This window comes from Oncorhynchus keta, unplaced genomic scaffold, assembly GCF_023373465.1.
Source record: "Oncorhynchus keta strain PuntledgeMale-10-30-2019 unplaced genomic scaffold, Oket_V2 Un_scaffold_714_pilon_pilon, whole genome shotgun sequence".
Taxonomy (NCBI): Eukaryota; Metazoa; Chordata; class Actinopteri; order Salmoniformes; family Salmonidae; genus Oncorhynchus; species Oncorhynchus keta.
In genome coordinates this window covers 125,001-142,668 of record NW_026290992.1, presented here as the reverse complement: position 1 = coordinate 142,668, position 17,668 = coordinate 125,001, and the positions used below count along the sequence as shown (strand labels likewise).

Here is a 17,668-nt window from a genome sequence, read left to right as displayed (position 1 = left end):
GTAGAGCGTTCTGTTAGGAGGTGGGCCTGCCCAGACCCTGGTACAGTAAAATACATGTGGTAGAGCGTTCTGTTAGGAGGTGGGCCTGCCCAGACCCTGGTACAGTAAAATACATGTGGTAGAGCGTTCTGTTAGGAGGTGGGCCTGCCCAGACCCTGGTACAGTAAAATACATGTGGTAGAGCGTTCTGTTAGGAGGTGGGCCTGCCCAGACCCTGGTACAGTAAAATACATGTGGTAGAGCGTTCTGTTAGGAGGTGGGCCTGCCCAGACCCTGGTACAGTAAAATACATGTGGTAGAGCGTTCTGTTAGGAGGTGGGCCTGCCCAGACCCTGGTACAGTAAAATACATGTGGTAGAGCGTTCTGTTAGGAGGTGGGCCTGCCCAGACCCTGGTACAGTAAAATACATGTGGTAGAGCGTTCTGTTAGGAGGTGGGCCTGCCCAGACCCTGGTACAGTAAAATACATGTGGTAGAGCGTTCTGTTAGGAGGTGGGCCTGCCCAGACCCTGGTACAGTAAAATACATGTGGTAGAGCGTTCTGTTAGTGGGCCTGCTGTACAGTAAAATACATGTGGTAGAGTTCTGTTAGGAGGTGGACCTGCCCAGACCCTGGTACAGTAAAATACATGTGGTAGAGTGTTCTGTTAGGAGGTGGGCCTGCCCAGACCCTGGTACAGTAAAATACATGTGTGTAGAGTTCTGTTAGGAGGTGGGCCTGCCCAGAGTGTTCTGTTAGGAGGTGGGCCTGCCCAGACCCTGGTACAGTAAAATACATGTGGTAGAGTGTTCTGTTAGGAGGTGGGCCTGCCCAGACCCTGGTACAGTAAAATACATGTGGTAGAGCGTTCTGTTAGGAGGTGGGCCTGCCCAGACCCTGGTACAGTAAAATACATGTGGTAGAGTGTTCTGTTAGGAGGTGGGCCTGCCCAGACCCTGGTACAGTAAAATACATGTGGTAGAGCGTTCTGTTAGGAGGTGGGCCTGCCCAGACCCTGGTACAGTAAAATACATGTGGTAGAGCGTTCTGTTAGGAGGTGGGCCTGCCCAGACCCTGGTACAGTAAAATACATGTGGTAGAGCGTTCTGTTAGGAGGTGGACCTGCCCAGACCCTGGTACAGTAAAATACATGTGGTAGAGTGTTCTGTTAGGAGGTAGCCCAGACCCTGGTACAGTAAAATACATGTGGTAGAGCGTTCTGTTAGGAGGTGGGCCTGCCCAGACCCTGGTACAGTAAAATACATGTGGTAGAGCGTTCTGTTAGGAGGTGGGCCTGCCCAGACCCTGGTACAGTAAAATACATGTGGTAGAGTGTTCTGTTAGGAGGTAGAGTGTTCTGTTAGGAGGTAGAGTGTTCTGTTAGGAGGTGGACCTGCCCAGACCCTGGTACAGTAAAATACATGTGGTAGAGCGTTCTGTTAGGAGGTGGGCCTGCCCAGACCCTGGTACAGTAAAATACATGTGGTAGAGTGTTCTGTTAGGAGGTGGGCCTGCCCAGACCCTGGTACAGTAAAATACATGTGGTAGAGCGTTCTGTTAGGAGGTGGGCCTGCCCAGACCCTGGTCTGACAGCACCACTCACCTGAGTAGTGGATGTCTTCAGAACAGCAGGCAGTGAGTTCCTGAGGGGCTCCTGGGCTGCTGTGGCCCCTGAGATCGTTGGTTGCTGGCTGGTCTCAGTTCTGGCTGCAACAGTGTCCTCTGACACCCCCTGCACTGCAGTATTCGTCTCAGGTATTGGAGATAGAGGAGCCCCGGCTCCAGCCCCAGGACCAACCACAGATACAGGTCTGGCCTCAGCTCCAACCCCAGGTCTGGCTACAGTTAGAGATCCAACCACAGCCATGGATCCAGCTCCAGTCCTCGCTTCAACTGCAACTCCAACCCCAGCCATGGATCCATCTCCAGCTCCATCCCCATCTCCAGCTCCATCCCCATCTCCAGCTCCATCTCCATCTCCAGCTCCATCCCCATCTCCAGCTCCATCTCTCAGCTCCATCTCCAGCTCCATCCCCATCTCCAGCTACATCCCCTCCAGCTCCATCCCCAGATCCAGCCCCATCTCCATCTCCAGCTCCATCCCCTCCAGCTCCATCCCCAGATCCATCCCCATCTCCATCTCCAGCCCCATCCCCAGATCCAGCCCCATCTCCAACCCCTGTCCCAGCTTTTGTCCCCTGTGCTCCCTCAACCTCTCCCCTGTTTGCCTCTGTCCCCTCTTTCTCTTGTTTCCCAGGCCCTGTTCTGAAGAGGCAGCCCCCTTCCCAACCCCAGCCTGAACACCATTGGCCAGTGGCAGCAAGGGCTTCCTGTCATGTGGTGGATGGTCCCTGGACGGCCCTGCCTCCTCGTCTTCATCAGAGTCTATATGCAGCATGGCGCTGAGTCGTGTGTTCGTCGGGAAACTGGACCTCAGCTTGGGTGACGTCGCGCCCAGGGGCCGCTCTCCGGGGCCCTTAGGAGCTTCGATGGCATCCAAGTAGTCGTTGAGGGACGCCTGTCGATGGGTGTGGCCGCCCGGGATTCCCAATCCTAGTTAGATTACATATACTTTTATTGTCTGTTGTTCACAGAAATGTACTTTGCGTACAGAAAGCATGTTACATGAAACATACTAACAGTATGACAGTTACATGAAACATACTAACAGTTACATGAAACATACTAACAGTATGACAGTTACATGAAACATACTAACAGTTACATGAAACATACTAACAGTATGACAGTTACATGAAAGATACTAACAGTTACATGAAACATACTAACAGTATGACAGTTACATGAAACATACTAACAGTTACATAAAACATACTAACAGTTACATGACACATACTAACAGTATGACAGTTACATGAAACATACTAACAGTTACATAAAACATACTAACAGTTACATGACACATACTAACAGTATGACGGTTACATGAAACATACTAACAGTTACATGACACATACTAACAGTATGACAGTTACATGAAACATACTAACAGTTACATGACACATACTAACAGTATGACAGTTACATGAAACATACTAACAGTTACATGAAACATACTAACAGTTACATGACACATACTAACAGTATGACAGTTACATGAAACATACGAACAGTATGACAGTTACATGAAACATACAAACAGTATGACAGTTACATGACACATACTAACAGTATGACAGTTACATGAAACATACTAACAGTTACATGACACATACTAACAGTATGACAATTACATGAAACATACTAACAGTTACATGACACATACTAACAGTATGACAGTTACATGAAACATACTAACAGTTACATGAAACATACTAACAGTTACATGAAACATACTAACAGTTACATGACACATACTAACAGTATGACAGTTACATGAAACATACGAACAGTATGACAGTTACATGAAACATACTAACAGTATGACGGTTACATGAAACATACTAACAGTATGACAGTTACATGAAACATACTAACATTATGACGGTTACATGAAACATACTAACAGTTACATGAAACATACTAACAGTATGACAGTTACATGAAACATATGAACAGTATGACAGTTACATGAAACATACGAACAGTATGACAGTTACATGAAACATACTAACAGTTACATGAAACATACTAACAGTATGACAGTTACATGAAACATACTAACAGTTACATGAAACATACTAACAGTATGATGGTTACATGAAACATACTAACAGTTACATGAAACATACTAACAGTATGACAGTTACATGAAACATACTAACAGTATGACAGTTACAAGAAACATACTAACAGTTACATGAAACATACTAACAGTATGACAGTTACAAGAAACATACTAACAGTTACATGAAACATACTAACAGTTACATGAAACATACTAACAGTATGACAGTTACATGAAACATACGAACAGTATGACAGTTACATGAAACATACTAACAGTTACATGAAACATACTAACAGTTACATGAAACATACTAACAGTATGACAGTTACATGAAACATACTAACAGTTACATGAAACATACTAACAGTATGATGGTTACATGAAACATACTAACAGTATGACAGTTACATGAAACATACTAACAGTTACATGAAACATACTAACAGTATGACAGTTACATGAAACATACTAACAGTTACATGAAACATACTAACAGTATGACAGTTACAAGAAACATACTAACAGTTACATGAAACATACTAACAGTATGACAGTTACAAGAAACATACTAACAGTTACATGAAACATACTAACAGTTACATGAAACATACTAACAGTATGACGGTTACATGAAACATACTAACAGTTACATGACACATACTAACAGTTACATGAAACATACTAACAGTATGACAGTTACATGAAACATACGAACAGTATGACAGTTACATGAAACATACGAACAGTATGACAGTTACATGAAACATACTAACAGTTACATGAAACATACTAACAGTATAACAGTTACAAGAAACATACTAACAGTTACATGAAACATACTAACAGTTACATGAAACATACTAACAGTATGACGGTTACATGAAACATACTAACAGTTACATGAAACATACTAACAGTTACATGAAACATACTAACAGTATGACGGTTAGATGAAACATACTAACAGTATGACGGTTACATGAAACATACTAACAGTATGACGGTTACATGAAACATACTAACAGTTACATGAAACATACTAAAAGTATGACAGTTACATGAAACATACTAACAGTTACATGAAACATACTAACAGTATTACAGTTACATGAAACATACTAACATTATGACAGTTACATGAAACATACTAACATTATGACAGTTACATGAAACATACTAACAGTATGACAGGTCCATCAGACATACAGACAATCATAAAGACAACACAGCTTTAGGACTTTTACCCAGGACGTCAAGCTCGCCTACCGCCCCTCGGGCATCACTCCAGACATCGTCTCCATCCCTGTGGACCTCTCCGTTGAGCAGGGAGGAGTAGGAACCTGTGGGAGAGGGGCCCCGGGCCCTGGAGGAAGGGTGGGGGTCTTCATCGTCAGAGGGGCTCCCAGGGTCCCCGTTCACTGACAAACCCAAGATGGAACCCATGGCATCAGGAGAGCCCTCTGTCAGGGAGAGAGGCAGGCAGGGAAGGGAAGGGAAGGGAGGGGAGGGGAGGGAAGGGAAGGGAAGGGAAGGGAGGGGAAGGGAAGGGAGGGGAGGGAAGGGAAGGGAAGGGAAGGGAAGGGGAGGGAAGGGAGGGAAGGGAGGGGAAGGGAGGGAAGGGAAGGGAAGGGAGGGGAGGGAAGGGAAGGGGGGAAGGGAAGGGAAGGGAAGGGAAGGGAAGGGAAGGGAAGGAAGGGAAGGGAAGGGAGGGAAGGGAAGGGAAGGGAAGGGAAGGGAAGGGAAGGGAAGGGAAGGGAAGGGGAAGGGAAGGGAAGGGAAGGAAGGGGAAAGGGAAGGGAAGGGAAGGAAGGGAAGAAGGGGAAGGGAAGGGAAGGGAAGGGAAGGGGAAGGGAAGGGAAGGAAGGGAAGGGGGGAAGGGAAGGGGAAGGGAAGGGAAGGGAGGGGAATGGAAGGGAAGGGAAGAGAGGGGAAGGGAAGGGAAGAGAGGGGAAGGGAAGGGAAGGGAGGGGAAGGGAAGAGAGGGGAAGGGAAGAGAGGGGAAGGGAAGGGAAGAGAAGGGAAGGGAAGGGAAGGGAAGGGAAGAGAGGGGAAGGGAAGGGAAGAGAGGGGAAGGGAAGGGAAGGGAGGGGAAGGGAAGGGAAGAGAGGGGAAGGGAAGAGAGGGGAAGGGAGGGGAGGGGAAGGGAAGAGAGGGGAAGGGAAGGGAGGGGAAGGGAAGAGAGGGGAAGGGAAGGGAAGAGAAGAGAAGAGAAGGGAAGGGAAGGGAAGGGAGGGGAAGGGAAGGGAAGAGAGGGGAAGGGAAGGGAAGGGAAGGGAAGGGAAGAGAGGGGAAGGGAAGAGAGGGGAAGGGAAGGGAAGGGAGGGGAAGGGAAGAGAGGGGAAGGGAAGAGAGGGGAAGGGAAGGTAAGGGAAGGGAGGGGAAGGGAAGGTAAGGGAGGGGAAGGGAAGGGAAGAGAGAGGAAGGGAAGGGAAGGAAGGGAAGGAAGGGAAGGGGGAAGGGAGGGGAAGGGAAGGGAAGAGAGAGGAAGGGGAAGGGAAGGTAAGAGAGGGGAAGGGAAGGGAAGGGAAGGGAAGGGAAGGGAAGGGAAGGGAAGGGAAGGGAAGGGAAGACAGGGTTACCTTTAAAACTCACACACAGCATTTAGTTGATGGGTGTGTGACATTCAAAAGTCATGAATATAATATGTAATTTAGCAGAAGCTTTAATCCAAATATATATAATCAGTCTAACGTAAGCGGATCAACACAAAGCCTCTCTCTCTCAGATGTTATTACTTTAGTATGTCCTTCTGCCATGCCCTCTCCCATGTCCCATGTCCTTACCGTCATGTCCTTACCATCATGTCCAGAGGTCATGTCCTTACTGTCATGTCCATAGGTCATGTCCAGAGGTCATGTCCTTACTGTCTTGTCCAGAGGTCATGTCCAGAGGTCATGTCCTTACCGTCATGTCCAGAGGTCATGTTCTTACTGTCATGTCCAGAGGTCATGTCCTTACCGTCATGTCCAGAGGTCATGTCCTTACCGTCATGTCCAGAGGTCATGTCCTTACCGTCATGTACAGAGGTCATGTCCTTACCGTCATGTCCTTACCATCATGTCCAGAGGTCATGTCCTTACCGTCATGTCCTTACTGTCATGTCCTTACTGTCATGTCCAGAGGTCATGTCCTTACCGTCATGTCCAGAGGTCATGTCCAAAGGTCATGTCCTTTCCCATCATGTCCAGAGGTCATGTCCTTACCGTCATGTCCAGAGGTCATGTCCTTACCGTCATGTCCAGAGGTCATGTCCTTACCGTCATGTCCAGAGGTCATGTCCTTACCGTCATGTACAGAGGTCATGTCCTTACCGTCATGTCCAGAGGTCATGTCCTTACCGTCATGTCCAGAGGTCATGTCCTTACCGTCATGTCCAGAGGTCATGTCCTTACTGTCATGTCCAGAGGTCATGTCCTTACTGTCATGTCCAGAGGTCATGTCCTTACCGTCATGTCCAGAGGTCATGTCCTTACCGTCATGTCCAGAGGTCATGTCCTTACCGTCATGTCCAGAGGTCATGTCCTTACCGTCATGTCCAGAGGTCATGTCCTTACCGTCATATCCAGAGGTCATGTCCTTACTGTCATGTCCAGAGGTCATGTCCTTACTGTCATGTCCAGAGGTCATGTCCTTACTGTCATGTCCAGAGGTCATGTCCTTACCGTCATGTCCAGAGGCCATGTCCTTACCATCATGTCCAGAGGTCATGTCCACTCTGAACTGCAGCTGGCCACTCACATGGTCCGTGGGCAGACGACGACACAGGGTATAGCTTAGCGGCTGGTCCCTGTGGATATGAACACACATTACAAACCATTCAGACTCAGCTGTAGGTCAACATGACCAATACATGGTTATTTAAACGTTACAATGATTTCTATTGATTAAATCATGTCTAGTTACTGAGGACATTGCGGAAGCCGGTAAGAAATGTATCTCTGAGTGTGTGTGTGGTGTGGTTTCCAGTCGACTCACTCTGCATTAGGTCTCTCTAGCAGCCTCTGCACTGGGATGGTCAGTTGACCCAGGAAGCGCTTGATGATTGGTCGGCTTTTAGAAAACTTATCCTTCACCTCGATCTCCAAGACATCCGTCATCAGAGCCACAAACGTGTACTTCTGACAGAGAGAGAGAGAGAATTGGAAAGCAGCCGAGGTGAGTAAGACATTTAAACGTGTTAACCCTCGCAAGGCTGCAGGCCCAGACGGCATCCCCAGCCGCGCCCTCAGAGCATGCGCAGACCAGCTGGCCGGTGTGTTTACGGACATATTCAATCAATCCCTATACCAGTCTGCTGTTCCCACATGCTTCAAGAGGGCCACCATTGTTCCTGTTCCCAAGAAAGCTAAGGTAACTGAGCTAAACGACTGCCCAGCACTCACTTCCGTCATCATGAAGTGCTTTGAGAGACTAGTCAAGGACCATATCACCTCCACCCTACCTGACACCCTAGACCCACATGTGCTTACCGCCCAAATAGGTCCACAGACGATGCAATCTCAACCACACTGCACACTGCCCTAACCCACCTGGACAAGAGGAATACCTATGTGAGAATGCTGTTCATCGACTACAGCAGGCATTCAACACCATAGTACCCTCCAAGCTCGTCATCAAGCTCGAGACCCTGGGTCTCGACCCCGCCCCTGTGCAACTGGGTACTGGACTTCCTGACGGGCCGCCCCCAGGTGGTGAGGGTAGGCAACAACATCTCCTCCCCGCTGATCCTCAACACGGGGGCCCCACAAGGGTGTTCTGAGCCCTCTCCTGTACTCCCTGTTCACCCACGACTGTGGCCACGCACGCTCCAACTCAATCATCAAGTTTGCGGATCTCACAACAGTGGTAGGCTTGATTACCAACCACGACGAGACGGCCTACAGGGAGGAGGTGAGGGCCCTCGGAGTGTGGTGTCAGGAAAATAACCTCACACTCAACGTCAACAAAACTAAGGAGATGATTGTGGACTTCAGGAAACAGCAGAGGGAACACCCCTATCCACATCGATGGAACAGTAGTGGAGAGGGTAGCTAGTTTTAAGTTCCTCGGCATACACATCACAGACAAACTGAATTGGTCCACTCACACTGACAGCGTCGTGAAGAAGGCGCAGCAGCGCCTATTCAACCTCAGGAGGCTGAAGAAATTCGGCCTGTCACCAAAAGCACTCACAAACTTCTACAGATGCACAATCGAGAGCATCCTGGCGGGCTGTATCACCGCCTGGTACGGCAACTGCTCCGCCCTCAACCGTAAGGCTCTCCAGAGGGTCAGTGAGGACTGCACAACGCATCACCGGGGCAAACTACCTGCCCTCCAGGACACCTACACCACCCGTTGTTACAGGAAGGCCATAAAGATCATCAAGGACATCAACCACCCGAACCACTGCCTGTTCACCCCGCTGATCATCCAGAAGGCGAGGTCAGTACAGGTGCATCAAAGCTGGGACCGAGAGACTGAAAAACAGCTTCTATCTCAAGGCCATCAGACTGTTAAACAGCCACCACTAACAGTGAGTGGCTGCTGCCAACACACTGTCATTGACACTGACCCAACTCCAGCCATTTTAATAATGGGAATTGATGGGAATTATGTAAATATATCACTAGCCACTTTAAACAATGCTACCTTATATAATGTTACTTACCCTACATTATTCATCTCATATGCATATGTATATACTGTACTCTACATCATCGACTGCATCCTTATGTAACACATGTATCACTAGCCACTTTAACTATGCCACTTTGTTTACTTTGTCTACACACTCATCTCATATGTATATACTGTACTCGATACCATCTACTGTATGCTGCTCTGTACCATCACTCATTCATATATCCTTATGTACATGTTCCTTATCCCCTTACACTGTGTATAAGACAGTAGTTTTGGAATTGTTAGTTAGATTACTTGTTGGTTATCACTGCATTGTCGGAACTAGAAGCACAAGCATTTCGCTACACTCGCATTTAACATCTGCTAACCATGTGTATGTGACAAATAAAATTTGATTTGATTTGATTTGATTTGATTTTACAGTGTGTGTGTGTGTGTGTGTGTGTGTGTGTGTGTGTGTGTGTGTGTGTGTGTGTGTGTGTGTGTGTGTGTGTGTGTGTGTGTTTGCGCTCTAGCGTTTGTGCCTGGATGTGTGTGCGTGTGTGGGTGTGTGTGTGTGTGTTTGCGCTCTAGCGTTTGTGCCTGGATGTGTGTTTGTGCTCTAGCGTTTGTGCCTGGATGTGTGTGTGTGTGTGTGTGTGTGTGTGTGTGTGTGTGTGTGTGTGTGTGTGTTCGCGCTCCAGTGTTTGTGCCTGGGTGTGTGTGTATGTGTGTGCGTGTGCGTGTGCGTGCGCGTGCGTGTGCGTGTGTGTGTGTGTGTGTGTATATCACCTCTCCAGGCCAAACAGGGTTGGTGGTGTTAGATATGATGGCGGAGCGGCGCTCCTGTCCGTGGTGTGTGAAGGTGGGGAAGCCACTCCTCTTCCCAGGGTGGATGGACATCTTCAGGTAGGGGTCAGGGTTAAAGAACATCCCCTTCTTCAGACCCAACGCACGGATATCTATAGAGAAAGACACATACCATGTATCCTGGAAATATACTGGAAATATATAAAGTTCATGAGTGTCTACACAGATACACATATTAGAGCTGTGGAGTTATACCACACACACACACACACACACACAGAATAATGAAATAATACATTTATTTTAAACACATTAGGATCTCTACAGAGAGACCAGGGGTCGGTAGACAACTCTGGCCCAGGAGTGGCTGTATACCAGGGGTCGGTAGACAACTCTGGCCCAGGAGTGGCTGTATACCAGGGGTCGCTAGACAACTCTGGCCCAGGAGTGGCTGTATACCAGGGGTCGCTAGACAACTCTGGCCCAGGAGTGGCTGTATACCAGGGGTCGGTAGGAGTGGCTGTATACCAGGTGTCGGTAGACAACTCTGGCCCAGGAGTGGCTGTATACCAGGGGTCGGTAGACAACTCTGGTCTAGGAGTGGCTGTATACCAGGGGTCAGTAGGAGTGGCTGTATACCAGGGGTCGGTAGACAACTCCGGCCCAGGAGTAGCTGTATACCAGGGGTCGGTAGACAACTCTGGTCTAGGAGTAGCTGTATACCAGGGGTCGGTAGACAACTCTGGCCCAGGAGTAGCTGTATACCAGGGGTCGGTAGACAACTCTGGTCTAGGAGTGGCTGTATACCAGGGGTCGGTAGACAACTCTGGTCTAGGAGTGGCTGTATACCAGGGGTCGGTAGACAACTCTGGCCCAGGAGTGGCTGTATACCAGGGGTCGGTAGACAACTCTGGTCTAGGAGTGGCTGTATACCAGGGGTCGGTAGACAACTCTGGTCTAGGAGTGGCTCTATACCAGGGGTCGGTAGACAACTCTGGTCTAGGAGTGGCTGTATACCAGGGGTCGGTAGACAACTCTGGCCCAGGAGTGGCTGTATACCAGGGGTCGGTAGACAACTCTGGCCCAGGAGTGGCTGTATACCAGGGGTCGGTAGACAACTCTGGTCTAGGAGTGGCTGTATACCAGGGGTCAACTCTGGTAGGAGTGGTTGTATACCAGGGGTCGGTAGACAACTCTGGCCCAGGAGTGGCTGTATACCAGGGGTCGGTAGGAGTAGCTGTATACCAGGTGTCGGTAGACAACTCTGGCCCAGGAGTGGCTGTATACCAGGGGTCGGTAGACAACTCTGGTCTAGGAGTGGCTGTATACCAGGGGTCAGTAGACAAATCTGGTCCAGGAGTGGCTGTATACCAGGGGTCGGTAGGCAACTCTGGTCCAGGAGTGCCTGACAGGAGGTCAAGTGCAGTAACACATCTCAACCAGGAGGCAGTGCAGATCACACCAGACCAGTGTAGATTGAGACAAGCTACCAATCAACAATAACTGACCTGATAAAGTGAAGCTGACGAGTTTCCGACAGTTCTCTGTCACTGATTGGCCTCAGCTTGACCCTCGGCTCTAACCTGGCAAGGAAACAACCAATGGGAGATGAGCTGTGACGGGAACTCAACCATTGAGAGATGTTAGTATAGGACCACAGACATGAGACTTATGGTTGAGGGCCAACAAGACTGGAAAATATACCATCAACACAGAGCAGTACAGCACAGTGTAACACTGAGATATATCAATATCCAGTTCAACACTGAGATATATCAATATCCAGTTCAACACTGAGCAGTACAGCACAGTGTAACACTGAGATATTTTGGAGAGTGATACTGTATATAGGAGGGTCAGAGAGAGAGAGATCAATGGACTGGTTCACGTCTGGTAATCTGTCAGATCCTGTCATAAAACCAACATGGCTGCCTCCAGACGCTCCCTCCGATTGGAAGATTAACGCTCTGAATTTCATATCAAATTAATTTGTGCCAGCTGGTATTAGTGAACTCAGGAAGTGATAGGGATGGAGGGAGGGGGGGAGAAGGAGAGGGGGAGGTTTGGAGGGAGGGAGAGGGGGAGGTTTGGAGGGAGGGAGAGAGAGAGAGGGGGAGGGATGGTGGAATGGAGGGAGAGGGGGGTAGAGGAGAAAGAGAGGAGGGAGGGGGAGATAGGAGTGGAGAGATGGAGGGGGGTGGAGAGAGAGAGAAAACACCATTGTAAATACAACCTATATTTATGTTTATTTATTTTCCCTTCTGTACTATTTGCACATCATCACAACACTGTATATAGACATAATATGACATTTCAAATGTCTATTCTTTTGTTAATTTATATTGTTAATTCACTTTTGTTTATTATCTATGTAACTTGCTTTGGCAATGTAAACATACGTTTCCCATAACAATAAAACCCCTTACATTGAATTGAGGGGCGGAGGGAGAGAGGGAGGGGGAGGTACGGTGGAGGGAGAGAGAGGGAGGGGGGAGGTACAGGTGGAGGGAGAGAGAGGGAGGGGGAGGTAACGGTGGAGGGAGAGAGAGGGAGGGAGAGAGAGGGAGGGGGAGGTACGGTGGAGGGAGAGAGAGGGAGGGGGAGGTAACGGTGGAGGGAGAGAGAGGGAGGGGGAGGTACGGTGGAGGGAGAGAGAGGGAGGGGGAGGTACGGTGGAGGGAGAGAGAGGGAGGGGGAGGTACGGTGGAGGGAGAGAGAGGGAGGGGGAGGTACGGTGGAGGGAGAGAGAGGGAGGGGGAGGTACGGTGGAGGGAGAGAGAGGGAGGGGGAGGTACGGTGGAGGGAGAGAGAGGGAGGGGGAGGTACGGTGGAGAGAGAGAGAGGGAGGGGGAGGTACGGTGGAGGGAGAGAGAGGGAGGGGGGGAGGTACGGTGGAGGGAGAGAGAGGGAGGGGGGAGGTACGGTGGAGGGAGAGAGAGGGAGGGGGGAGGTACGGGGGAGGGAGAGAGAGGGAGGGGGAGGTACGGTGGAGGGAGAGAGAGGGAGGGGGAGGTACGGTGGAGGGAGAGAGAGGGAGAGGGGGAGGTACGGTGGAGGGAGAGAGAGGGAGGGGGAGGTAAATCGGTGGAGGGAGAGAGAGGGAGGGGGGAGGTACGGTGGAGGGAGAGAGAGGGAGGGGGAGGTACGGTGGAGGGAGAGAGAGGGAGGGGGAGGTAATCGGTGGAGGGAGAGAGAGGGGAGGGGGAGGTACGGTGGAGGGAGAGAGAGGGAGGGGGAGGTACGGTGGAGGGAGAGAGAGGGAGGGGGGAGGTACGGTGGAGGGAGAGAGAGGGAGAGGGGGGAGGTACGGTGGAGGGAGAGAGAGGGAGGGGGAGGGACGGTGGAGGGAGAGAGAGGGAGGGGGAGGTACGGTGGAGGGAGAGAGAGGGAGGGGGAGGTACGGTGGAGGGAGAGAGAGGGAGGGGGAGGTACGGTGGAGGGAGAGAGAGGGAGGGGGAGGTACGGTGGAGGGAGAGAGAGGGAGAGGGGGAGGTACGGTGGAGGGAGAGAGAGGGAGGGGGAGGTACGGTGGAGGGAGAGAGAGGGAGGGGGAGGTACGGTGGAGGGAGAGAGAGGGAGAGGGGAGGTACGGTGGAGGGAGAGAGAGGGAGGGGGAGGTACAGTGGAGGGAGAGAGAGGGAGAGGGGAGGTACGGTGGAGGGAGAGAGAGGGAGGGGGGTACGGTGGAGGGAGAGAGAGGAGGAGGGGGAGGTACGGTGGAGGGAGAGAGAGGGAGAGGGGGGAGGTACGGTGGAGGGAGAGAGAGGGAGGGGGAGGTACGGTGGAGGGAGAGAGAGGAGGGAGGAGGAGAGAGAGGGAGGGGGAGGGAGAGAGAGGGAGGGGGGGGTACGGTGGAGGGAGAGAGAGGGAGGGGGGAGGTACGGTGGAGGGAGAGAGAGGGAGGGGGAGGTACGGTGGAGGGAGAGAGAGGGAGGGGGAGGTACGGTGGAGGGAGAGAGAGGGGAGGGGGAGGTACGGTGGAGGGAGAGAGAGGGAGGGGGAGGTACGGTGGAGGGAGAGAGAGGGGAGGGGGAGGTACGGTGGAGGGAGAGAGAGGGAGGGGGAGGTACGGTGGAGGGAGAGAGAGGGAGGGGGGAGGTACGGTGGAGGGAGAGAGAGGGAGGGGGAGGTACGGTGGAGGGAGAGAGAGGGAGGGGGGAGGTACGGTGGAGGGAGAGAGAGGGAGGGAGGAGGGAGAGGAGGGAGGGGGAGGGAGAGAGAGGGGAGGGGGGTACGGTGGAGGGAGAGAGAGGGAGGGGGGAGGTACGGTGGAGGGAGAGAGAGGGAGGGGGAGGTACGGTGGAGGGAGAGAGAGGGAGGGGGAGGTACGGTGGAGGGAGAGAGAGGGGAGGGGGAGGTACGGTGGAGGGAGAGAGAGGGAGGGGGAGGTACGGTGGAGGGAGAGAGAGGGAGGGGGAGGTACGGGTGGAGGGAGAGAGGGGGAGGGGAGGTACGGTGGAGGGAGAGAGAGGGAGGGGGAGGGAGAGAGAGGGAGGGGGAGGGAGAGAGAGGGAGGGGGGTACGGTGGAGGGAGAGAGAGGGAGGGGGAGGTACGGAGGAGGGAGAGAGAGGGAGGGGGAGGTACGGTGGAGGGAGAGAGAGGGAGGGGGAGGTACGGTGGAGGGAGAGAGAGGGAGGGAGAGAGGGGAGGGGAGGTACGGTGGAGGGAGAGAGAGGGAGGGGGGAGGTACGGTGGAGGGAGAGAGAGGGAGGGGGGAGGTACGTGGAGGGAGAGAGAGGGAGGGGGAGGTACGGTGGAGGGAGAGAGAGGGAGGGGGAGGTACGGTGGAGGGAGAGAGAGGGAGGGGGAGGTACGGTGGAGGGAGAGAGAGGGAGGGGGAGGTACGGTGGAGGGAGAGAGGGGAGGGGGAGGTACGGTGGAGGGAGAGAGAGGGAGGGGGAGGTACGGTGGAGGGAGAGAGAGGGAGGGGGAGGTACGGTGGAGGGAGAGAGAGGGAGGGGGAGGTACGGTGGAGGGAGAGAGAGGGAGGGGGGAGGTACGGTGGAGGGAGAGAGAGGGAGGGGGAGGTACGGTGGAGGGAGAGAGAGGGAGGGGGAGGTACGGTGGAGGGAGAGAGAGGGAGGGGGGAGGTACGGTGGAGGGAGAGAGAGGGAGGGGGGAGGTACGGTGGAGGGAGAGAGAGGGAGGGGGGAGGTACGGTGGAGGGAGAGAGAGGGAGGGGGAGGTACGGTGGAGGGAGAGAGAGGGAGGGGGAGGTACGGTGGGGGGAGAGAGAGGGAGGGGGAGGTACGGTGGAGGGAGAGAGAGGGAGGGGGAGGTACGGTGGAGGGAGAGAGAGGGAGGGGGAGGTACGGTGGAGGGAGAGAGAGGGAGGGGGAGGTACGGTGGAGGGAGAGAGAGGGAGGGGGGAGGTACGGTGGAGGGAGAGAGAGGGAGGGGGGAGGTACGGTGGAGGGAGAGAGAGGGAGGGGGAGGTACGGTGGAGGGAGAGAGAGGGAGGGGGAGGTACAGTGGAGGGAGAGAGAGGGAGTGGGGGTACGGTGGAGGGAGAGAGAGGGAGGGGGGTACGGTGGAGGGAGAGAGAGGGAGGGGGAGGTACGGTGGAGGGAGAGAGAGGGAGGGGGAGGTACGGTGGAGGGAGAGAGAGGGAGGGGGAGGTACGGTGGAGGGAGAGAGAGGGAGGGGGAGGTACGGTGGAGGGAGAGAGAGGGAGGGGGAGGTATCTAATGGAGGGAGAGAGAGGGAGGGGGAGGTACGGTGGAGGGAGAGAGAGGGAGGGGGAGGTATAGTGGAGGGAGAGAGAGGGAGGGGGAGGTACGGTGGAGGGAGAGAGAGGGAGGGGGAGGTACGGTGGAGGGAGAGAGAGGGAGGGGGAGGTACGGTGGAGGGAGAGAGAGGGAGGGGGAGGTACGGTGGAGGGAGAGAGAGGGAGGGGGAGAGAGAGGGGAGGGGGGAGGTACTGGAGGGAGAGAGAGGGAGGGGGAGGTACGGTGGAGGGAGAGAGAGGGAGGGGGAGGTACGGTGGAGGGAGAGAGAGGGAGGGGGAGGTACGGTGGAGGGAGAGGGAGGGAGGGGGGAGGTACGGTGGAGGGAGAGAGAGGGAGGGGGGAGGTACGGTGGAGGGAGAGAGAGGGGTTAGAGAGAGCGAGAGAGAGGGGCGGGGATAGATGGGTGGAGAGAGAAAAAGAGATGGAGGATGAGATAGATATAATATAGTCCAACTGACATATTCAGCTTGATATCTAATATAGTCCAACAGACATATTCAGATTGATATCTAATATAGTCCAACTGACATATTCAGATTGATATCTAATATAGTCCAACAGACATATTCAGATTGATATCTAATATAGTCCAACAGACATATTCAGATTGATATCTAATATAGTCCAACTGACATATTCAGATTGATATCTAATATAGTCCAACTGACATATTCAGATTGATATCTAATATAGACCAACAGACATATTCAGATTGATATCTAATATAGTCCAACAGACATATTCAGATTGATATCTAATATAGTCCAACTGACATATTCAGATTGATATCTAATATAGTCCAACTGACATATTCAGATTGATATCTAATATAGTCCAACAGACATATTCAGATTGATATCTAATATAGTCCAACTGACATATTCAGATTGATATCTAATATAGTCCAACTGACATATTCAGATTGATATCTAATATAGTCCAACAGACATATTCAGATTGATATCTAATATAGTCCAACAGACATATTCAGATTGATATCTAATATAGTCCAACTGACATATTCAGATTGATATCTAATATAGTCCAACTGACATATTCAGATTGATATCTAATATAGTCCAACAGACATATTCAGATTGATATCTAATATAGTCCAACAGACATATTCAGATTGATATCTAATATAGTCCAACTGACATATTCAGATTGATATCTAATATAGTCCAACAGACATATTCAGATTGATATCTAATATAGTCCAACAGACATATTCAGATTGATATCTAAACACACACACACACACACACACACACACACACACACACACACACACACACACACACACACACACACACACACACACACACACACACACACACACACACACACACACACACACACACACCTCTCTCTCTAAAAAAACAGATAAGCTTGCCTAAGATGCAGCTACACCATCTGGCATACAGTTACTTGGTCCATAAGCACTCCTTCATAAGCATAAACAGACAGACACACAGAACTCACAGGAAGTCCTGGGTTGTTGACGGTGATGCAGGGGGTTGTTGCTCTCAGGCCTCCACTCACTCCATGATAGTACTTAAAGCAGATCTTAGTCTCAGCTGAGGAAGGAACACACACACAGAAGAGTTCTATTGTTCTAATCATCCTGAACACACACACAGAAGAGTTCTATTGTTCTAATCATCCTGAACACACACACAGAAGAGTTCTATTGTTCTAATCATCCTGAACACACACACAGAAGAGTTCTATTGTTCTAATCATCCTGAACACACACACAGAAGAGTTCTATTGTTCTAATCATCCTGAACACACACACAAAAGAGTTCTATTGTTCTAATCATCCTGAACACACACACAGAAGAGTTCTA

General features: G+C 51.2%; 1 protein-coding gene across 1 annotated transcript in view; it reads right to left on the bottom strand.

Moving 5' to 3' along the window:
- Positions 1-17,668, bottom strand: part of hecw2b (HECT, C2 and WW domain containing E3 ubiquitin protein ligase 2b) — a 127,383-nt gene that overhangs the window by 42,300 nt on the left and 67,415 nt on the right. The window contains 7 exon segments of the mRNA XM_052517366.1: positions 1,584-2,533; positions 4,916-5,131; positions 7,361-7,458; positions 7,647-7,789; positions 10,068-10,237; positions 11,594-11,627; positions 17,247-17,395. Of these exon segments, the coding sequence (XP_052373326.1) occupies positions 1,584-2,533; positions 4,916-5,131; positions 7,361-7,458; positions 7,647-7,789; positions 10,068-10,237; positions 11,594-11,627; positions 17,247-17,395 (1,760 nt within the window).